This window comes from Sinocyclocheilus grahami, unplaced genomic scaffold, assembly GCF_001515645.1.
Source record: "Sinocyclocheilus grahami isolate Dianchi unplaced genomic scaffold, SAMN03320097.WGS_v1.1 scaffold225.1, whole genome shotgun sequence".
Lineage (NCBI taxonomy): Eukaryota > Metazoa > Chordata > Actinopteri > Cypriniformes > Cyprinidae > Sinocyclocheilus > Sinocyclocheilus grahami.
Genome location: NW_015505404.1, coordinates 880,007 through 899,209, shown reverse-complemented (window position 1 = coordinate 899,209; position 19,203 = coordinate 880,007). Strand labels below are relative to the sequence as shown.

The window sequence follows — 19,203 nt, the reverse complement described above, 5'->3', positions numbered from 1 at the left end:
TAGCTGTTTTTCTAAATTCTGCTGAGGTGAAATTCAGTGCAGTCATGTATCGTGATATGTATCGTATCGTGGCCTATGTATCGTGATACGTATCGTATCGTGACTTTGCTGGTGATACACAGCCCTATTGTTATATAATGTTGTTTGTTGCTTCATTGCGGCGTTATGCAAATCTTCCCACATCGTAATGTAGACATGTGGGGGCGTGTTTAAACGAGCCGTTTTAGGTAGGCGTGGTTGACTCTTAACTTTTATAAAGAATATCTCTTTGGATTTGAGACTTTAGTCTTTGCAACTTTACAGATCTTCACCAAGAGCTTGTAACGCTTCAAAGAGAAAGGAAAAATTTAAATTGCATCATATGACCCCTTTAAATGTTTTTGTGGTTACCATTGATTTAAAGAGTAGAGTGTGGTTAGTTTGTCAGATTGTTATATAATGTTGTTTGTTGCTTCATTCAATGAACATAGATGTGCTAATGTAAATGCAGTGACAAACTAAAAATGTATATCTAAAATTTAGATAAACAGTATAAACATTTGCCTTTAAAAAGTTAAGTAAAAACAAAATGCGCTCAGCTGAAATCTAAAGGTTAATGTCAGTGTTACTTATTGACAACCAGGCGACAGGTTTTATATGAACAACTTAGGTGCAATCTGTGGCTGTGTCTTTAACCGCACTGTTTTGACTGTCCATGAATAATAGACTACAAAGCTAAAGAGTTACTGAAGCCCATGTAGTCCCTCTGAAACCATGTGTTTAATTACCAATAGCTGGAAGTGAGTAGAGACACTTCTCTAAGCAACACAGGCAAGGATGAGTTACTTAATCTGTCCTACATTTTCAAATGCCTCCGAGCTGTTTTGCTTCGTATCATCTGCCTTATCCAGGCTGCAGAGTTTGCCCATTGACTCTAAAATATGCATAAAGAGCCAAAAAGCTCCAGGAAGCAGCTGCAGCAGTTGGGCAGAGGGGATCCTACACGCTAGTACACACTCAGTGTGACTCTTTCTTATACAGTGAACGCTATTTCCTTTTAAGGGATGCTTGGGATTCTTCAAAGGATATCCCTCCCATCAGACATTTCTGGCTGTAAATAGGGAATGCATGCATGGAACTTCGGTATGAGAAGAAGTTTGTTTTGTGCTACCACATGTATCTCATTTCTTATATTTCCATTACAAATTGCAGTGCAGCACATTACCCATGGCTTGTTTGCTATTAACGGCGTTCATGTAGAAACAAAATCTCATTACCGTGATGTTCAGAGACAAGAGATGCAGAGGGAGCTGTAAGCATCTAGGTCTGTTTAAATGGCAACATCGAGGTGAGGAGAGCTAATGAAAAAAAAACAGTATTATATTTGCGAATGAAAACATGGTGCACCAAAGCAAAACACGGGTCACGGGTCGCCTTTTCCATTCTGTCTACAGTATATCAATCTCTCCTTTCCTCCCCTGTTCAATAGTCTGTCGTCTGCTCAGACAGCATAACACAATGCATACAAAACATGTCATGAAAATAAATAAGATAATTACTGCTGTACGCTGAACGAATCACTAAAATGCGTTGTGCTGTTGTAAGAATGCATGCTAACAGCTTCCTCAGAAAGGCTAAAGAATCAGTTGATGTTAGGATAATTGTTTTTCTTTTATTTATGCATATTTTGTTCAGTGTAGTCTAATTAATGTTTGGCATAGGTTAATTGCTGTAGGAATGCATGTTGTCACTCAAGACGTCCAAAAGGATATTGCTGTTTCCTATTGTATTCCTATATGTTTTGGTCATCTCAGATTTGTTTTTCTTTCGTCTGGAGGGCCAAATGTATAGTCTACTTGATGATATAAGTAGACCGCTTTCCTCCTCAAGGAGAATTCCCTTATCTCGACAGGCTTTTTAGAGTGCACTTAAGTGTGAGCTGATGAAGACATCACACATACGCACACACTCTGCAGCACTATGAAAGCTTTCCTCATTTCCCATTCTTCTCCCCTCCCCTCTCTTCTGAACAAGCTACCACAATCCCTCAGCCCGCTGGCAGATGCAGTGTCCCATCAAAGACACAATTTCCTTCACTCTTTTTTTTCCCTCTTAAAGCTTCATGCATAGAGACAGAGGTTAAATGTCTCTGGTTCATTTGTGAAAAGTGATATCTATGGCGAATTAATCAGTGGAGAGAGGTTGAAAGGGTAAAACTGGGATGGAGCTGACAAAAGAAAGAAACCATAGGACACAACCTGCCTTCTATAAGTGAGTGAGTGACGTGACATGTGGCCAAGTATGGTTACCCATACTAGGAATTAGTGCTCTGCATTTAACCTTAGTGCACACACACAGCAGTGAAGACACACACACACCGTGAACACACACCCGGAGCAGTGGGCAGCCATTTATGCTGCGGTGCCCGGGGAGCAGTTGGGGGTTCAGTGCCTTGCTCAAGGGCACCTCAGTCATGGTATTGAAGGTGGGAGAGAGTGCTGTACATTCACTCCCCCCACCTACAATCCCTGCCGGTACGAGACTCGAACCCACAACCTTTGGGTTATGAGTCCGACTCTCTAACCATTAGGCAACCAAAGTACCAGTACTTCTGCTAGGACACATGCTTGCATAACTGGAGCAGCCGCTGTAGAGAAAATGCTCCGGGCCCCCACCTACAATCCCTGCCGGTACGAGACTCGAACCCACAACCTTTGGGTTATGAGTCCGACTCTCTAACCATTAGGCCACGACTCCCCCCCGTATCATCTTCTACCTGTATCATCTTCAGGATCTTATTGATAATTATGATGGTTTCATTTTTCCTCCCAATGTTTTTTTTCTCTCTCTGCCTGTCTGTTATCTTACTATCTTTCTTGTACACTCTCTGTCTGTCTTTTCCCTTTCATAAAGCCTTTATTTTTTTCCCCATACAGCTTCTTTCCTCTCTTTCCAAACTCAAGGATAAATGCAAATACTTCTGCTCCTGGTACTTCATATGTTCTGCTGCAGTTACAATGGCTTGTTTAAAATGTGCAATAACAGCAGTACTTCTGCTAGGACACATGCTTGCATAACTGGAGCAGCCGCTGTAGAGAAAATGCTCCGGGGTTTAGTTTCCTTTTACTCATACACTCATTAGTTTTTACTAAACAGCACAGCAAAACATTTGGTCAAAGCGTAGTATTACATATTGTTTACATTTTGCAAGACACTGTTGTTATTTTCTGTGGTTTAACCTTAAGAACATCACTTTTTGCTGTTTGTATTTTATAACACGAAGTTTTGCCTTTGGATATTGTTTGACAAATGATTTGCTATACTGCATTGTGATAATATATTTTTAACAGTGTTAATACATTTTTAGTGTTTTTAAAGATTAAGTGAGCACTAACTGATGGCAAAGGTAATCTAAATGTAAAAATACACCGATCAACCAAACCACCTGCCTAATATCGTGTAGGCCCCCTTGTACTGCCAAAGCAGCTTTAAACTCCACAAGACTTGTGGTATCTGGCACCGAGACATTAGCCACAGATCCTTTAAGTCCAGAAAGTTGGGGCATCCATGGACTGGATTTGTTGGTCCAGCACATCCATAAGATAGATGCTCTGTCAGATTGAGATCTGGGGAATGTGGAGGCCAAGGCAACACTTTGAACTCTTTGTCATGTTCTCAAATCATTCCTGAACAATTTTTGCAGTGTGGCAGGGAGAATTATCCATGAAGGGGTGTACGTGGGTTTGCGTAGGTGGTACGTGTCCAAGTAACATTCACATGAATGCCAAGACCCAAGGTTCCCAGCAGAACACTGTCCAGAGCATCGCCTCTTTTGGCTTGCCTTCTTCCCATAGTACATCCTGCGGCCATCTTTTCTTCAGGTAAATGATGCACATGTACCTAGCTATCCACCTGATCTGAAAGAAAACATGACTCATCAGAACAGGTAGCCTTCTTCCATTGCTTCATGGTCCAGTTCTGAGGTTCATGTTCCCATTGTAGGTGCTTTTGGCAGTGGACAGGGGTCACATTGGGCACTCTGACCAGTCTGTGGCTACGCAGTGTTGTTCAGTTATTTGTGTTTTTAATGATTAGGTGTGTGTTAGATGCTGGCAAAGATAATCTGAATGTAAAAATGGGGTAAATGGGCATTGCAATTAAATATCTAATTTCAGCATGCAATATCGCTCAATGCTGATAAAACTAATATTGTCCAATAACCAATATGATATTGATATATTCTTATTTATCAACATATTTGCTTTTGCATAAGTTATTGTCTTCCCAGCATCCATAGCAGCCTCATTAGGCAGTGTACTGGATCAGTGTGCATTGAAGACAGTCAGTGTATTTTGAAGACCTCAATGTACAAAAAAGACAAACAGGTTAGGGGTTAATTATGTGCCGTACACCTGATACCATGAAGGTCTCGATGGGTGGTATGAAGGAGGGTGGGTAATGTCTTAACAATCTGAAATGACTCTGGTGACCTGTCTGTTTGTGTCCAAGAGCTATGGCCCCTGCAGAATAGAGTCTTCAGAGAGAGATCTATGCTGAGAAAAATAAAAGTATTCTCTCTAGAATGTGTGCAAGAGTTGCAAATGGTGTACATATACGCACAGTCGCACACGCAAAAACATAGGTGTGAATGCATATGCTCGTACATGCATGCATGTAATATGTCAAGTGAAATAGTGCATGCACTTGTGACGTATGGGCATTGAAGCGTGCTAAGACAACCAATAAATGTAGCAGCTGAAATTAGTTTCTCTACAATATCCATCACTTTGCTTAGGCTTTGTTTACTTGAGGAATTGTCTCATATATTTGCACCTCTCCTCCCCAGATCTGTTTGTGTCAGTCAGCACAATCATATTACATATTCCAAATGCTATATATCCAGAGCAGAAGAAGATTTATTGTCCAAGATCAATGTTTACTTGGTATATATAATTTTATAGTGATTGCTGTTTATATTTGAATGTTTTTTTTTTTTTTTGCTTTGTGTGGGTGCATGAGTAAGTGCACTGACATCATGGACAAGGCAGGGTTGTGATAGTCCACTAAGCATGAAGCTCCTGCTTTGAATGTAGCCAAACGAGTAAAACAAATAAAAATGCAGGTAAATGTATGTAAGTCAGCTGCACTTCTGATTTGAGCTCTTGTTTTGAATGTTACTTGTGTTTGCTGCTGATTGGTTTTTGGTGATGTCATGTGATTGCTTTTCACTGGGGAGCTCTTATCCTGATGGACCTTCAGGTTCACAGTCATTGCAGCACAACAGCACCATCATGGTAACAAACAAAGAACACACACTTCTATTTGTTTACATTTAGCACCACCACTATGGTGACTGAAACAATCGCAGCTCCAGTTGTATAATTGGCTAATTGTAAAACTTTATGCTTGCTGGAGAGTTAATGGAGACTTTTCTACTATTCACTTTTTCACAAGTGTATACCTTCTCCAAGGGTTATTCTTAGAAAACAGTTCCATTGGTACCCTATTTGTGTCCTCATGTTTTATTACTCATTATGTATAACAAAAGAGAATACTGCATTATTTTATAGATGTATCTCTGTTTAGTCTGTAGTGCAAAACATGTCATTTTATAAATTATACATTTTAGCTAAAATGTCATGCTTTCAATGTCTATACAGATATGCAGATTTAATAAATTTTTTTGATTGGCAATTGACTAAATGGCCATCAAGTCTTTTTCGGTACATCATTTAACCTTCTTTGGCCAATTAAGTTCAATAAAATATAATTTTTTATTTCAAATAATGTGGTATGATGAAATGATATTTGCTAGTTATGTTTTTGCTTTCAACGTTAGAACAGTCAACCCTATAACATTTTATTGGCAAGATTCATGTTCGTTGCAGCGAATTTTATTGCATATGCATTTGTAGGAGTTTCCCCTTCAGACACAAAATTTATAGGTTGAGAGTATTTAAATGAATCGTGCAACGTGATTTACTAACATTTGCGGTAGTCAATTTACAGATATTTGCACCATTATTTTACGCCCCAATAAAGCATGCCTTAACATATTTTGCGCTTGACATGGCTGCGATAGTTGCTAATTTGCCCTGCTCTTGATAGATTGTGTTGAGCATTATGGAAATGAGCTAGCTGGATCTGTGTTCTGTAATTTGCGCATTGCCAGTAGATCACTTGAAGAATGTTCCACTACCATTGGTGCTTTTAGGGGATTGCGGTCTCACGCCAGTTTGCCCTGTTTTTTACATATGTAACTGGGTTGGCACAAAATATATTTTTAAAGGAGAAATTTAATGGATAGTTTCATGAGAATGACCACCAATACCCAAGAGTTGTATATTCACATTCTATGGTTAATGTTGTGTCTGTTATTCCTATGTTAACAGTATACTGTCTTCATATACAATCCTTTTACTTTGATATATCTGTAAACCTTATGACTCTTTGTAGGAGAAGACATCCAAATCAGCCTCTATGGAGAATCTGCAGATATAAATGTTGGATTGGACAAGAACAATGTGATGGTGGAGAAAACCTACATCTCCTTGGCTAGCTACGAGAAAGTGGCAATAATGAACAAGAGTGATTCTATTGTGCATTACCAGTGGAAAAAATTTGCCACTGAGAATGAAGAGGAACGGGACAAATTAAGGTTTGACTAGTTGACCTCTATCAGCTTTGAGTCTTAGCTATTGAGTTTTTCAAGTACTCATTTGAAAATATGAAATCTTTGGAAATCTGAGGTGCATTTTTTTTAAAACTTAGAGACAAGTGAAAGTCATTTTCTGTGGTAATGAATCATTTTTAAAAAATTTGTATTACTGTTCTTTTAATATTATGAATGTGTAGGCATGTATTCCCATTTCAGTCTGTCTTTGCCTGTCAATTTTTCTCTTTCGCTCTGTTGTTTTCTTTCCCCTTTTGTAGACTTTCTTCAGAGCTGCATCAAGAAGATGATGAAATGGAGCAGTTTCTGACAGAAAACACTGATCCTTCTTTGCGAGCTCGTCTTTCACTGTTTTCCCATACGCTCCAGGAGGGACTCATGCAAACTCAGCAGCAGCTTTTGTCTTTGAATGACCAGGACATCATCATGAGGCCCCTGGTGTGTTGCTCAAAACTAGACACATGACACGCATTAGTATTTTAGATTTCAGTTTCCCCAATGCAATATTACATAACCAGCAATTAAATCTGAAACTTAGGATGTCCTCGTACCATATAACCATATGCCTAAACATATGGTGGAAACCAAACTTAGACATCACTCTACTCAGCCAAGCAATTTAAAAGATACTGAGCTTGTTTTTAATTAGCCAAAAGGGTTTGTCATGTGGGTGAGAGTTAAATATGATGTATTTAACTAAATGGTAGTTCTGATTCTGAATGAGTAGTTTGTAAGTTTTACTAATAACACTTTATTGCATCTGATTTTATTTCTTTGTACTGCATTGGTTATGCACCTAGTTATTGGTCATCTTATTGGTTTTGTGTCTTTGTGTTGCGCATCTGCAGTAGCTGCAGAATGTATGCAGTGGTGCCAGCTGATTATGACAGATCTGCGTCTAGGAAGTCCTGCTCAGCACTTTGTTTTTTTCCAAATGGCCAATCACATAACCTTCAAAAGACACATCCAACAGTGTTCTGTGTTAATTCTGCCACCTCACTGTGACTTTGAGCCTCTTAAAGGCATATACAGATGTACTGCTGATCCTGTTTTCCTCTGCATCTCACAATGTCCTTTATTTTTATGTGCATTTTATTTAAGACAGAGAAAGGTATAAGGATGGATACAATTGAAAATGATTCCCATTCTCCTTTTCTCTTTTTTTTAATTGTAATCCACTCTCACCTTGTCTGCTCATGCAAATGCAGCTTTTTCAAACCAGGACAGTGCAGGCTTAGGCAAGAAAAGACAGAGACAATGCAAAACAAAACAGCTCGGTATCCCCTCTGCTTGGATGTGAGCATCTGTTTACATGCAGTAGAGCTTGATCACACCTGCTCTGTCAACTCTCTGTCAAGCACTGCCTGGTGACACAACATGCTGTATGTTCACTAGTGATTTAGCAAAGACTTGTATCCAATATAATTGGAAGGCCAACCCCACTGGAGCACCTTAATTGTAAGTGGCTTGCTCAAGAGCACAGTGGTGATAGGAAACCTCGGTATATCCCAAGTTTATTGATGCATCACCTGCTGGGATTATACCTGTGAAGTTTGGGTTCACAGTTCTGGCTATTAGGTTTTCACCACTATGTATGTGTTTACTGTCTCAGGGAGTAGTGTGGAGGTTTTTGGTCAGTTTTTACACATAATTTCTCCCATAATGATGCACTACTAAAAACTAAAATTATTAAACCATTTATTTTCGGTAATTTGAATAAAAATGTAATTATATAAAATATTATTGTATATTTTATTTTTAAAAATAAAATATTAATGTTATTTTAAATTGTAAAAATATTTTACAAATATTACTCTTATTACTAAATTTTTGATTAATGCAGCCCTGGTGAGCATAAGAGACTTCTTTCAAAGACATTAAAAAATACTTTTTAAAACGTTTAAAGGTTACAGCACAAAGACAGTAATACAGGCTTTACATTGCAGTTATACAACAAATAACATCTGTTTCAATGAATCAAAATCAATTTGTTGTGACTGAGGTACAATTATGTGTTCTCTCTGCTGATTTGACTGCTTTGTTTACAGAAGGGAGAAATCTGGCCCAACAGCACTGCAGAGGTGAACATCATCTTCAAACCACAGGAAGCCGGGATCTACCAACAGACTGTTTACTGTGAAATCACTGGTACTTACAGTAGCATCATGATAACAGATGTCGTGTTAAAATACATTGCTTTTTGCTGTTACAACTATGCTCATGCATGCTTGTATTGTTTTCTAACAATGCATTAGTATATTTGCATGTGGCGCTTAGGCCCATCTGCGGGTTTGCATTTATTTGCATGTTTGACTAAGGTCTAACAATATTCTAGTTGCTTGGAGTAGTATTGACCTAGAAAGTCAGACTGTTGATATTGAAACCAGTGAAATTTCACAGCCTGTTTCATTATGCTAACCTGTCCTTTTTTGTTTTCTCATTTGAATGCTCTGTACTTCGACAGGTCGTGAATCTCGGTTGCCGCTCTGCATACAGGCAGAGGGTGTAGGCCCAAAACTGCAGTTCAACTTTTACTTTCTAGACATGGGAAACATTGTCATTGGCTCAAAACAGAGCTATAAGGTACAACTGAAGAAAACCATGTTGCTAAAAACAAAAAATTTAGATTAAATTACATTGCATCCCATTAAATCCTGTATTTAATAATGATTATTCAATAATTGAGCAGCTGCATGACACTAAAGGTGCAAAATGGGTCCATTCTGACATTAAACTTAACTAATTAAATTTTTTATATTGGAGTAAGTAAGTGCTACAGCTGAATGCAGTTTGTTAGTGTTATTGTCCCATTTCTAACCTTCAGCACAGTCTAAAAGATAAAACCACTTAGCATTACCTCTTCCAAATCATTACATGGACTAAAGCATGCAGCCATGGTGGGAGAAAAAATATTGATGTAACAGAAGTACCCTTCAAAAAATTGATTTGCTGTGAAGCCATAGCAAGCAGGATCTCACATCAAATTTAATCAGGATGTTGCTGACAATCTGCCAAGTGTAGCATGGACTCAACGGCAGTTTTAATTGAATAATAAAAGCCCCTTATTATTACTGAGTCTTGAAATAGACCAGTCTTTGACTCAATTCGAATGCACTCAATTAAGTAAACATTGTGGCTTTCCAATTCCTTTTGTTATTTGAGTTTTGCAAGATCCCAATAATATAATTGTCCTGAAAGTTTTGGATTGTTTGTTTGAATCTGATTTGTCTCTGTGGGCCTCTTTTTGAGGTAGTATCCAAGTGTATGATTAAACAACGTAAACCGATCCCACTGGTGAAAGAATGAAACAATTGAAAGTCTGTGCAGGCAAATACAGACCCTCTTTCTTTTGTGTTATCTCTGTCTGTTTTCTCTTCTTCTTAGCTGCTTCTGACTAACAAGGGACTGATAAAGGGTGCATATAAACTAGTGAAGCCCAGTACAGTGTTGGGTCTTTGCTTTTCCTTCAACCCTTCTGAAGGCGTGATCCCACCCGGAGCCTGCCAAACACTGGAGGTCCACTTCTCTTCTGACAAACTGGGTGTCTTCTCTGAGGAGTTACACTTCAGTGTGGTGGGAAACCCTAAGCCTGTAATTGTCACTTTCAGGTAAACCTCATGGATTAACCCTTTAACTACTGTATGAACGTGGCCTAATCAATGCTCATAGTTAAGGCCAAGATAAATATTCATTTTTTATTTTTGACTAATTCATATTTATTTTCTTTTAATTAATATTTATTTATATTCCATTCTAAAAGTAAAATAGTTAATTTTGTATTTGGTGGTTAGTAATTTCTAAATGCATTACCTTTGCTGTCCAAAAATCATTCATATTCATATTTAAAACCTACATGAAATTGCTCCCTAGAGGATTAGGTTTGTCTGTACACAGTATAATGGACATATTTATAGTTTTAGGCATTTTAATCATTATCTTATCAGAAGAGACACTTGTTTTTCTTCATGCTAGACTCTATCACTTTATCAAATTCTGTCATGAATGAATTATTATCTAAACATTTGAGAAAGCCAAATGTCTTGCTTGGTATCTGTTAAATGAACCTCTTTTGTCTTAAATTGCTAATTTTCCACAACACTAGAACATTTCCTGCCAGTCCCCATTGCTTTCCATCGTTATGTACTAATGGCAGTTTTAAAACATTAACCCGGCCGTGACATATGATAGATTGCCTGTCGCGTTCATACACATTCCACCCTGGTAGGCAACATACTATTAAAACATCACAGTAAAACCTTTTTATGTTACCTTGTGACCGTTAAATAAAGTATCTTCTGTATGGTATGAGTGTGTGTTGTGTGAATGTAATCCAAATGTACTTATCGTTGTATTTGTCATGTGACCTACCAGTGTCAGTTGCGTTGCTTCAATACCATTTACAAATACTCTCCCGTGGCCTCATGGGAAAGAAAAGTGTCGATTGGATGCGCATTTCAGAATCTAACCGGAAGTTCTAGGTCCTCCATATACCGTTTTATGAATACTGTGATTTCGGACATACTACTATTTTTATATACTTTTTTCTCCAGAATGTCGGCATATTCAGATGCAGCCCAAGTACTGCTTAAGCTTAACCAGAGTTGGTTTTTAGTGCAATGCCGATATCCTATGCCTGATGCAAGACTGACCCATATTTCACATCCCTTCCTTTAATCAATCGCCTATTATGACCATTAGCAAAAACCACCAATGTTTCACCTTCACTCTTCGTTGTTTTAATCATTAGCTTATGGCTGATTAAATTAATCTGTACAGGCTGAACCTTAATTAAATGAACGAAGCTGAGCTCTGCTGAAATCTTTCAAACAAACTAGCACAAGCCACTTCCCCCTTGATTAAGATGGATTACCACCGAAAGTGCTGAATGTAGACATTCCAAAACTACCACTCTGCCTTGTCATTTAAAAACAATGGCAATCATTCCTTGGTCCACTGGACTTCACCTCAGCAGCCTATTAGTTTTGTATAATTACTTGTAGTGCTACATTTTCAATGGTCTTCATTCTTGGCAAGTAGGTTTTTTGAAAGTTTCTGCATCCCTTCATCTCTTGCAGGGGGTGTTTAATTGGGCCTACATTCCACTTCAGCGTCCCAGAGCTCAACTTTGGGGAGGTGTCCTTTGGTAAATGAACTTGCACTCTTCACTTCATTAGTAAGGATCAATGTTAGCGATTAATGCTTGTTTTGCATATTAGTTGTATAATCAAAAGTCTTCTCTCACTGACCCAAGGGTTTCCACAAATGCTGACATGTCGCCTCAGCAACACTTCAGTGGTGCCCATGAGCTTTGGACTGCGGATCCCCGGAGATGGTATGGGACAGGCAAGCATTACCAGCACGGACCAGGTCGCTCAGCTGAATAGAAGTGAATGGGGACCGGGAGACAAAACCGAAAGGAGACCGAAAGAGTTTATCTTATCACCCAGCTCAGGCACAGTTCGTGCTATGGCTGAGATTGATATCCAGGTATTTTTGGTCTTTCTGATGCTAAGCCGAGCCAACAACATTTTATCTCACTGAATACCTCAAAGCGATTTGAATCAATTTTCCTATGCAAAAGCTGAAGTGACCCATCGAGATGATCCCTATGACCTGTCCGTGCCACAAACATCAACATTCTCTCCAGAGACTGAAACTTTGGTCTTTAAAACTAAGTGCAGCTTTAAACGTCCATTCAGACAAGACCTTTAATCCCTATTAAACCTCAGACAGGTGGACTTTTGAAAAAGGGCCTCTGTATTCCATTAATAAAAAAATGGGAGGTGGAATATATTGGAAAAAGTGATAAATGAGAATAGTAGCTCGTTCCTCTTTCTCACTCTCTCTCTCTAGGACTGTGATTATCTCACCCATTCTCCTTTCACTGGTTGCCAGGTACCTTGCGTACCTGTCATGTGGTGGTCTTTTCCCATCAATGGGAGCTGTCAGCACTTTGGAGGGCTAATCTGTTGGATGTGTCCGCCTGTCTTTGTGCTTCCAGTGAATGTGGGTGTCTCCTGTCAGTGTGCAAATGTGCCTCTCCCACTCTGTGGCACGAATGTGGCTCACCGTGCTCTAATGAGGCCTCAGCACAAGAATACATATTAGGGGCTTGTGGTTAGTCATATTAGTGGAATGGGATGATATTCTCAGATGCATCACGCAGCTGGCCGGCAGCCTCCCAGACATGTTAGCATAATAAAAGTATAGCTCCTGGAGAGTACTTTGCCGTTCTTCTCTGTGACAGTTGTCTGTGATCCCATATGTGCGGTTTCAGAGCACTTAAACACTGCAGGGAGAGGAATATTGCTATCTGAACTGTTTAGAATAACACAGCGATTTGTGAAGTACTAAATTTAGACAAGCAGCTGTTAAATCTGTTCAAAGCTGTTTTAATTGTGATTTAAACAATTATAGTTAAGTGGTTTTGTTTTATGATATGATGACTGAGGTATAAAATCTTATGAAGAATTTTAACTAGGCCCTACCTTTTAAAAGTTTGGGGTCAGTAAGATTGAATGAAGATTGAAAATAAATTAATGCTTTTATTCAGCATAGAAGCTTTAAATTGTTCAAAAGTGGCAGTAAAGACTTTTGTTACAAAAAAGTTCTAATTCAAATATATGCTGTTCTTTCTAATAATCAAAGAATCCTAACAAAAGTATAATTTTCACAAAAATATTAGGCAGGACAAATACAGAGTTCTGGCATGAAACTCTAGATGGCGCAGTCCAATAGGTCTAACTCACTCTGACCTAATGACATCATTATCAAATGGCACAGCTGATTGGTTCTCTTCTGTATCGGTAGCCAATGAGCTCATTGCTCAACATTCAAATATATGACTAGTGCTTGCTGTAGCAGTTCACAGCGTGGGAATTTTTTTTCTCATTTTGTCTCTCATAGTTGAGGTATACCTATGATGAAAATTACAGGCCTCTCTCATCTTTTTAAGTGGGAGAACTTGCACAATTGGTGGCTGACTAAATACTTTTTTGCCCCACTGTATGTTATATTTGCAGCAGCAGTATTTCTTACATGCTCACAGCAGCATGTTGTGGATGTATTGGCAGTAGCAAGTCTAGGTACTTGCTCTGCCACAGCAGCTGCGTAGCAGATCTAATCCGCCAAGACCAAATACATTAACATTGTCATATACATTACCATGCCAATCCCTCCGAGAGTTGTCATGACAGAACTGTTTTTAAAACTGCTGAAAAGGCAGCTTTGCCATCAGGAATAAATTACATTTTAAAATATATTCAAATATGAAGCAGTTGTTTTAAAATGTCAGTATTTCACAATAATACTATTTTTGCTGTATTTTTTAATAAATAAATGCAGCCTTGTTGAGTATAAGGCCCTGTCTCAAATGGAACACTTCATGTGTACTTGTGGTCGTATGGACTTACAATGGCCACCGCGTGTGCATGTTCGTTAAGTCCACAAGACCGTAGGGTGTCCCATTCGTCATTTTAGTGTTCAGAAGGGTGCTTGCGAGCGTCCCCTTTGTGGCTGCTATGCGCTCCTGATACTCACTTCTGCCGAGCCTGCACAGGGGCGAGCTCCACAACAGACTTCTACCCGACAGTCAAAGCGTCATTTTGCACGAAAGTGTGGACTCAGAGGAAGACCGCAAGGGTTTAGGGTGCGATTTGGGACAGGGCCTAAGAGACCTCTTTCAAAAATCATACTAATCTTTGATTGTTTTGCAGTTAACCTTTTGCTCCAACATGGTGCAAGACTACAATATGGCTTTAGTGCTGGATGTTCAAAGTGTTGGAGAGGAAGTTTTGGCTCTCCCAATCAAAGCTAGGTAATATATACAGTTTTATAAAGAAATGAAGTGGTTTCCATTCACAAAACTTATATCTGAGTGTCCCTGTAGATGTGTTGTGCCAGATGTGGTCCTCAAGAACCCGGTTCTTCAGTTCCAGGACTGTTTCCTGGGTCGTCCCTATGAGCAATCAGTTGAGCTCATCAATGATAGTGATCTTCCTGCTTGCTATGGACTTCTGCCTCAGGTGATTTCTGTAAAATCAATGTGTTTTATATTGCAGGCCTTTCAAAGTTCTTAATCAGAAATTAGAGATACGTGTTTTGATTTTCATGCAAATGAAACATTTCTGTTTCTCTGTGCAGCCATATGAGGAGAACCCCGCTCTTCTTTATTCAAGTCCTCTTGCACGAGGGGTCATCCAGCCCTACAGCACAGAACAGATTCCATTAGTTCTTCAGGCCATGACAGTGGGCAGCCTGCAGGAAACGGCTCACATTGCTATACTAGGTCACCAAGACCCACCGTTGGTGAGTGTATGCACATATTATATTTGTGTTTACTTTACTGTTCGAAAGTTTGTGGTCAATAAGATTTTTTTTTGACAAAAGTCTTTTATGATCACCAAGGCTGCATTCATTTAATCAAAAATACAGTAAAAACAATAATATTGTGAAATATTATTACAATTCAAAATAACTGTTTTCTAATTCAACATATTTTTTAAATTTAATTTATTCCTGTGATGGCAAAGCTGAGCAACCATTACTCCAGTTTTCAGTGTCACATGACTTATAAAACAGATAGTTTGATTATGAATTTACAATTGCCATTGTAAAATATTCTATAAATAATCTCCATAGGCCACGGCATCTTGGGGCTTATTGTTATATCCAGAAATCATTCTAATATGCTAATTTGGTGCTAAAGAAACATTTCTTATTATTATCAATGTTAAATGGTTGTGCCGCTTAATATTTTTGTGGAAACTGTGATACAGTTTTTCAGAACTCTTTTGAATGGATTCTTTAAAGGGGTCATATGATGCTACTAAAAAGAACATTATTTTGTGTATTTGGTGTAATGATATGCGTTTATGTGGTTAAGTAAAAAAAAACATTATTTTCCACATACTGTACATTATTGTTTCTCCTCTATGCCCCGCCTTTTTGAAACGCGTCGATTTTTACAAAGCTCATCGGTCTGAAAAAGCGAGGTGTGCTGTGATTTGCCAGCTATCCAGTGCGTTGTGATTGGCCGAATACCTCAAGCGTGAGACGGAAATGTTACTCCCCTCACCATACTGTTGATGCCGTGTCCGGCCGGAGCGTTGAGACAAAAACATTAAAAACCATTACAAACGAGGCATTTGTTGCATCCAGTGGGGACATAATTACTGATTATAATGACTTATACTGTATTTTTACGCATTGCGTTGCATTGCATCGCACCGTTTCTTTGCGTGAACATTTGGGCGGCGTTATGCAAATCTTCCCACACTGTGACATAGACATGTGGGGGCATGTTAGAACGAGGCCTTTTAGGTAGGCGTGGTTGACTCTTAACTTTTATAAAGAATATCTCTTTGGATTTGAGACTTTAGTCTTTGCAACTTTACAGATCTTCTTTATGCACCAAGAGCTTGTAACACTCCAAAGAGAAAGGAAAAATTGAAATCGCATCATATGACCCCTTTAAATGTTCAAAAGAACAGCATTTATTTGAAACATATTTTGCAACATTTTAAATCACTTTACTATCATCCTTAATTATTTTAATGCATCCTTGCTGAATAAGAGTATTAATTTATTAAAAAAAAAATGACTGCAAACTTTTGAATGTTTGTTTACTAATTCCAAAACCATATATGGAAATGTCTAATTTTCCATCATTAAATGTCTATTGTGACATCACTATTATAACTAGCGGTGATACACATTGGTCTTAGAAAAAAATTATAATTTTAAATTATTCTCCAATTTTTGTTTAATTTTATTAAATTTGAATAATATTAAGAAAAAAATACTTAATTTTAATTACATTAAGTACTTAAGTACTATATAATTATACCATTCCTGGGGCTCTGTGCTAAAGAATACACAGTAAAGAGCAAAAGTTCATGTTTTTTTTTTATTCTAGGAAGAGTGGAAGGCTCTTTAAGAGCAGAAGCCTTGCTGCATTTTCACATGAGACACGGTTCTCCTCCTCAGCTATTACATGAGGTGCTGCGTTAAACAGCCTCCCTCTGTCTGTGCTAGTGCTGTCATCAATCATCAGCCGCTGTTTACATTAAAATGATTAAAATGGATCATTGCATGCGTACACAGCTTTTTCTCTTTGTCAGAGTTTATGTTCACTGTTAATAGATCTGGTAACATAGCAGTTTCCTACGCAGTGTTCGGTTTATGATTTAAAAAAAAAATCTCTATCAGTGGAACATCACAAATGGATTTTATTGCATTTTTGGCAAAAGAATTTCAGTGCATTGCTAGATATGTATTTCTTTTTTCTATAGGAGCTCCTGCTCTCCTGTGTTGGCCAGGGACCTTCTGTCTCTGTCACGGCTGCCAAGCTGAACTTTGGCTGCATTCCCGTGCTGACTGATGTCACAAGGACTTTGCAGCTGTCAAACGACTCCCCGATCCCAGCCAGATTCTTTGCTCAAATGGTGGGTCTTATTGCGACAGAAGGGACGAATCGCTTCAGTACTGTTTCTCTAGGGCCTAGTTTCCTCACCTGATGTCCATTCTGCTTTTTTCTTACTACAGTATGAGTCCAATATCATGATCTTCTCTCCATGTGTTGTGAATGATTTTAGATTAGATAAGACTTATACCACTACATGCCTTTTATAGATCCTAATTTCTCTTAATCTCCATTTTTCGTTTTGGCCGATCTTTATATTAAATAAGCTTCTTAGATTCTCAGCACTGATAAATTTAGCATTAGGCTTTGTTTAATTAATCCCTGGAAGGATTGCATGCAACCACACACACACATACATGAAGAGACTTGGAAACATATATTGAAAAACTCATTCAGATATTGAGGGCATCCTAGATTATGGGCTGACACTCATTGGTAAACTGATCCTGTCTTCTCCTCCAAAGCTGAGGACTTTCATAAGCCCATAGTTTTTACCAAACATTTTCCAGCTTTAGTCGATCCTGAATTTCATTACAGGCGCTCGATAGCATGGCTGAGTGCCAGGCAGATGCTGACAAGAGTGCCATGTGAATTGAAAATACTCAAAATGGAGTCTTTCGCTGTTATTCGTCCATCTGTTCATATAGTTTCTGATAAACTAGTATTGTGAGTTTTTCGGAAAGATATGTCTCTCCTGAGACTGGCTTTTGGTTCCATTGTAAAACTCTACAGCACGATGAAGTTTAAAGCAATCAATGGTGTTAAACCATCTGATGCAGGTCTGATCTTATTATTGAAATTTCAGCTGGCTTGTTCTTCACTTGATTCCCCTCTCAAGGGGAAATCGCCCCAACCTCGAGCTAGCTCCCTATCGACCAGCTCGTCTATCTCTCTTCCCCTCCTCTATCTCTCTCCCACTTGCTTTGCCGCTTCTCTTTCAAATGAAGACTTACGGAGTGATCTATGTCTCCCTGCTGACCTCCTTTAGTCCGGCGCAGTTCAAATGATAGGACCCTCTCTCTTCCCTCTACCTGCTCAAAGGCGTTTCCTCCTTGCTGAATACTGAATTTGCAGTTTCCCTCTTCCAAGGGCAGCCTACTGCTGGTCATGACTTCATTACAATTGGCTAATCAGCAGAGAGGTTTTTTTTTGTTTTTTTTAGTAAATTTAAACAAATACTATGACATGAGGTACATTATATTAGTGTATAAGCTTAAACGTAATCATAAATATTTTGCAATACATCCATGTACTGTACAGGAATATGATTACATTATATCATGGGCTAATAGTTTGGCTGGTAAACATTGCCCCATTAGCTTCTGGTTCCAAAACATTTACTGTATTTCTGTGTTGATGGCTATTCAAAGGTGTTTGTATATAACGATTTCTTTTTTTGTATTTTTAAGGAATGTTTATTTTTATAAATAGAAAAATTAAATATGAATTAAAATTACAATTTTAATGTAAAATATAGAGGGCTTTTAAAAACAAAAATTCAGCTTTGCCATCACATGAATACATTAAAAATATATTTAAATAGAAAAGTTGTTTTAAGTTGTAAGCATATTATATTTTTAATCAAATAAATTATGCTTGAATATATTCAATATAAATTCAATATATTCATGATTATGCAACAATATGTTATAAATATTGTAGTGCTTATTTTGGAAATGAATATGTGCAGTACAGGTGCATCTCAATAAATTAGAATGTCATGGAAAAGTTCATTTATTTCAGTAATTCAACTCAAATTGTGAAACTTGTGTATTAAATAAATTCAATGCACACAGGCTGAAGTAGTAATTTGTTGAGATAGTGAATTGGTGGGTTTTTGTTAAATGTGAGCCAAAATCATCACAATTAAAAGAACCAGATTAGAAGACTTAACTACTTTAGTCTGTGTGCATTGCATTTATTTAATACACGAGTTTCACAATTTGAGTTGAATTACTGAAATAAATGAACTTTTCCACGACATTCTAATTTATTGAGATGCACCTGTATGTATATCCACCTTATTTTGCTACATGGAAGTAAGCTATTTCTATGAATAACTGAGGCTCAAATGAAGTATGTACAGTGGGTACGGAAAGTATTCAGACCCCCTTAAATTTTTCACTCT

The 19,203-nt window shown here is 38.1% G+C and overlaps 1 protein-coding gene across 1 annotated transcript in view; it reads left to right on the top strand.

Annotated features, from left to right (window-relative positions):
• Nucleotides 1–19,203, top strand: part of hydin (HYDIN axonemal central pair apparatus protein) — a 76,744-nt gene that overhangs the window by 21,141 nt on the left and 36,400 nt on the right. Inside the window, 11 exon segments of the mRNA XM_016287873.1 lie at nt 6,436–6,637; nt 6,913–7,090; nt 8,701–8,800; nt 9,117–9,235; nt 10,037–10,260; nt 11,728–11,795; nt 11,904–12,139; nt 14,368–14,468; nt 14,541–14,676; nt 14,795–14,959; nt 16,945–17,097. Of these exon segments, the coding sequence (XP_016143359.1) occupies nt 6,436–6,637; nt 6,913–7,090; nt 8,701–8,800; nt 9,117–9,235; nt 10,037–10,260; nt 11,728–11,795; nt 11,904–12,139; nt 14,368–14,468; nt 14,541–14,676; nt 14,795–14,959; nt 16,945–17,097 (1,682 nt within the window).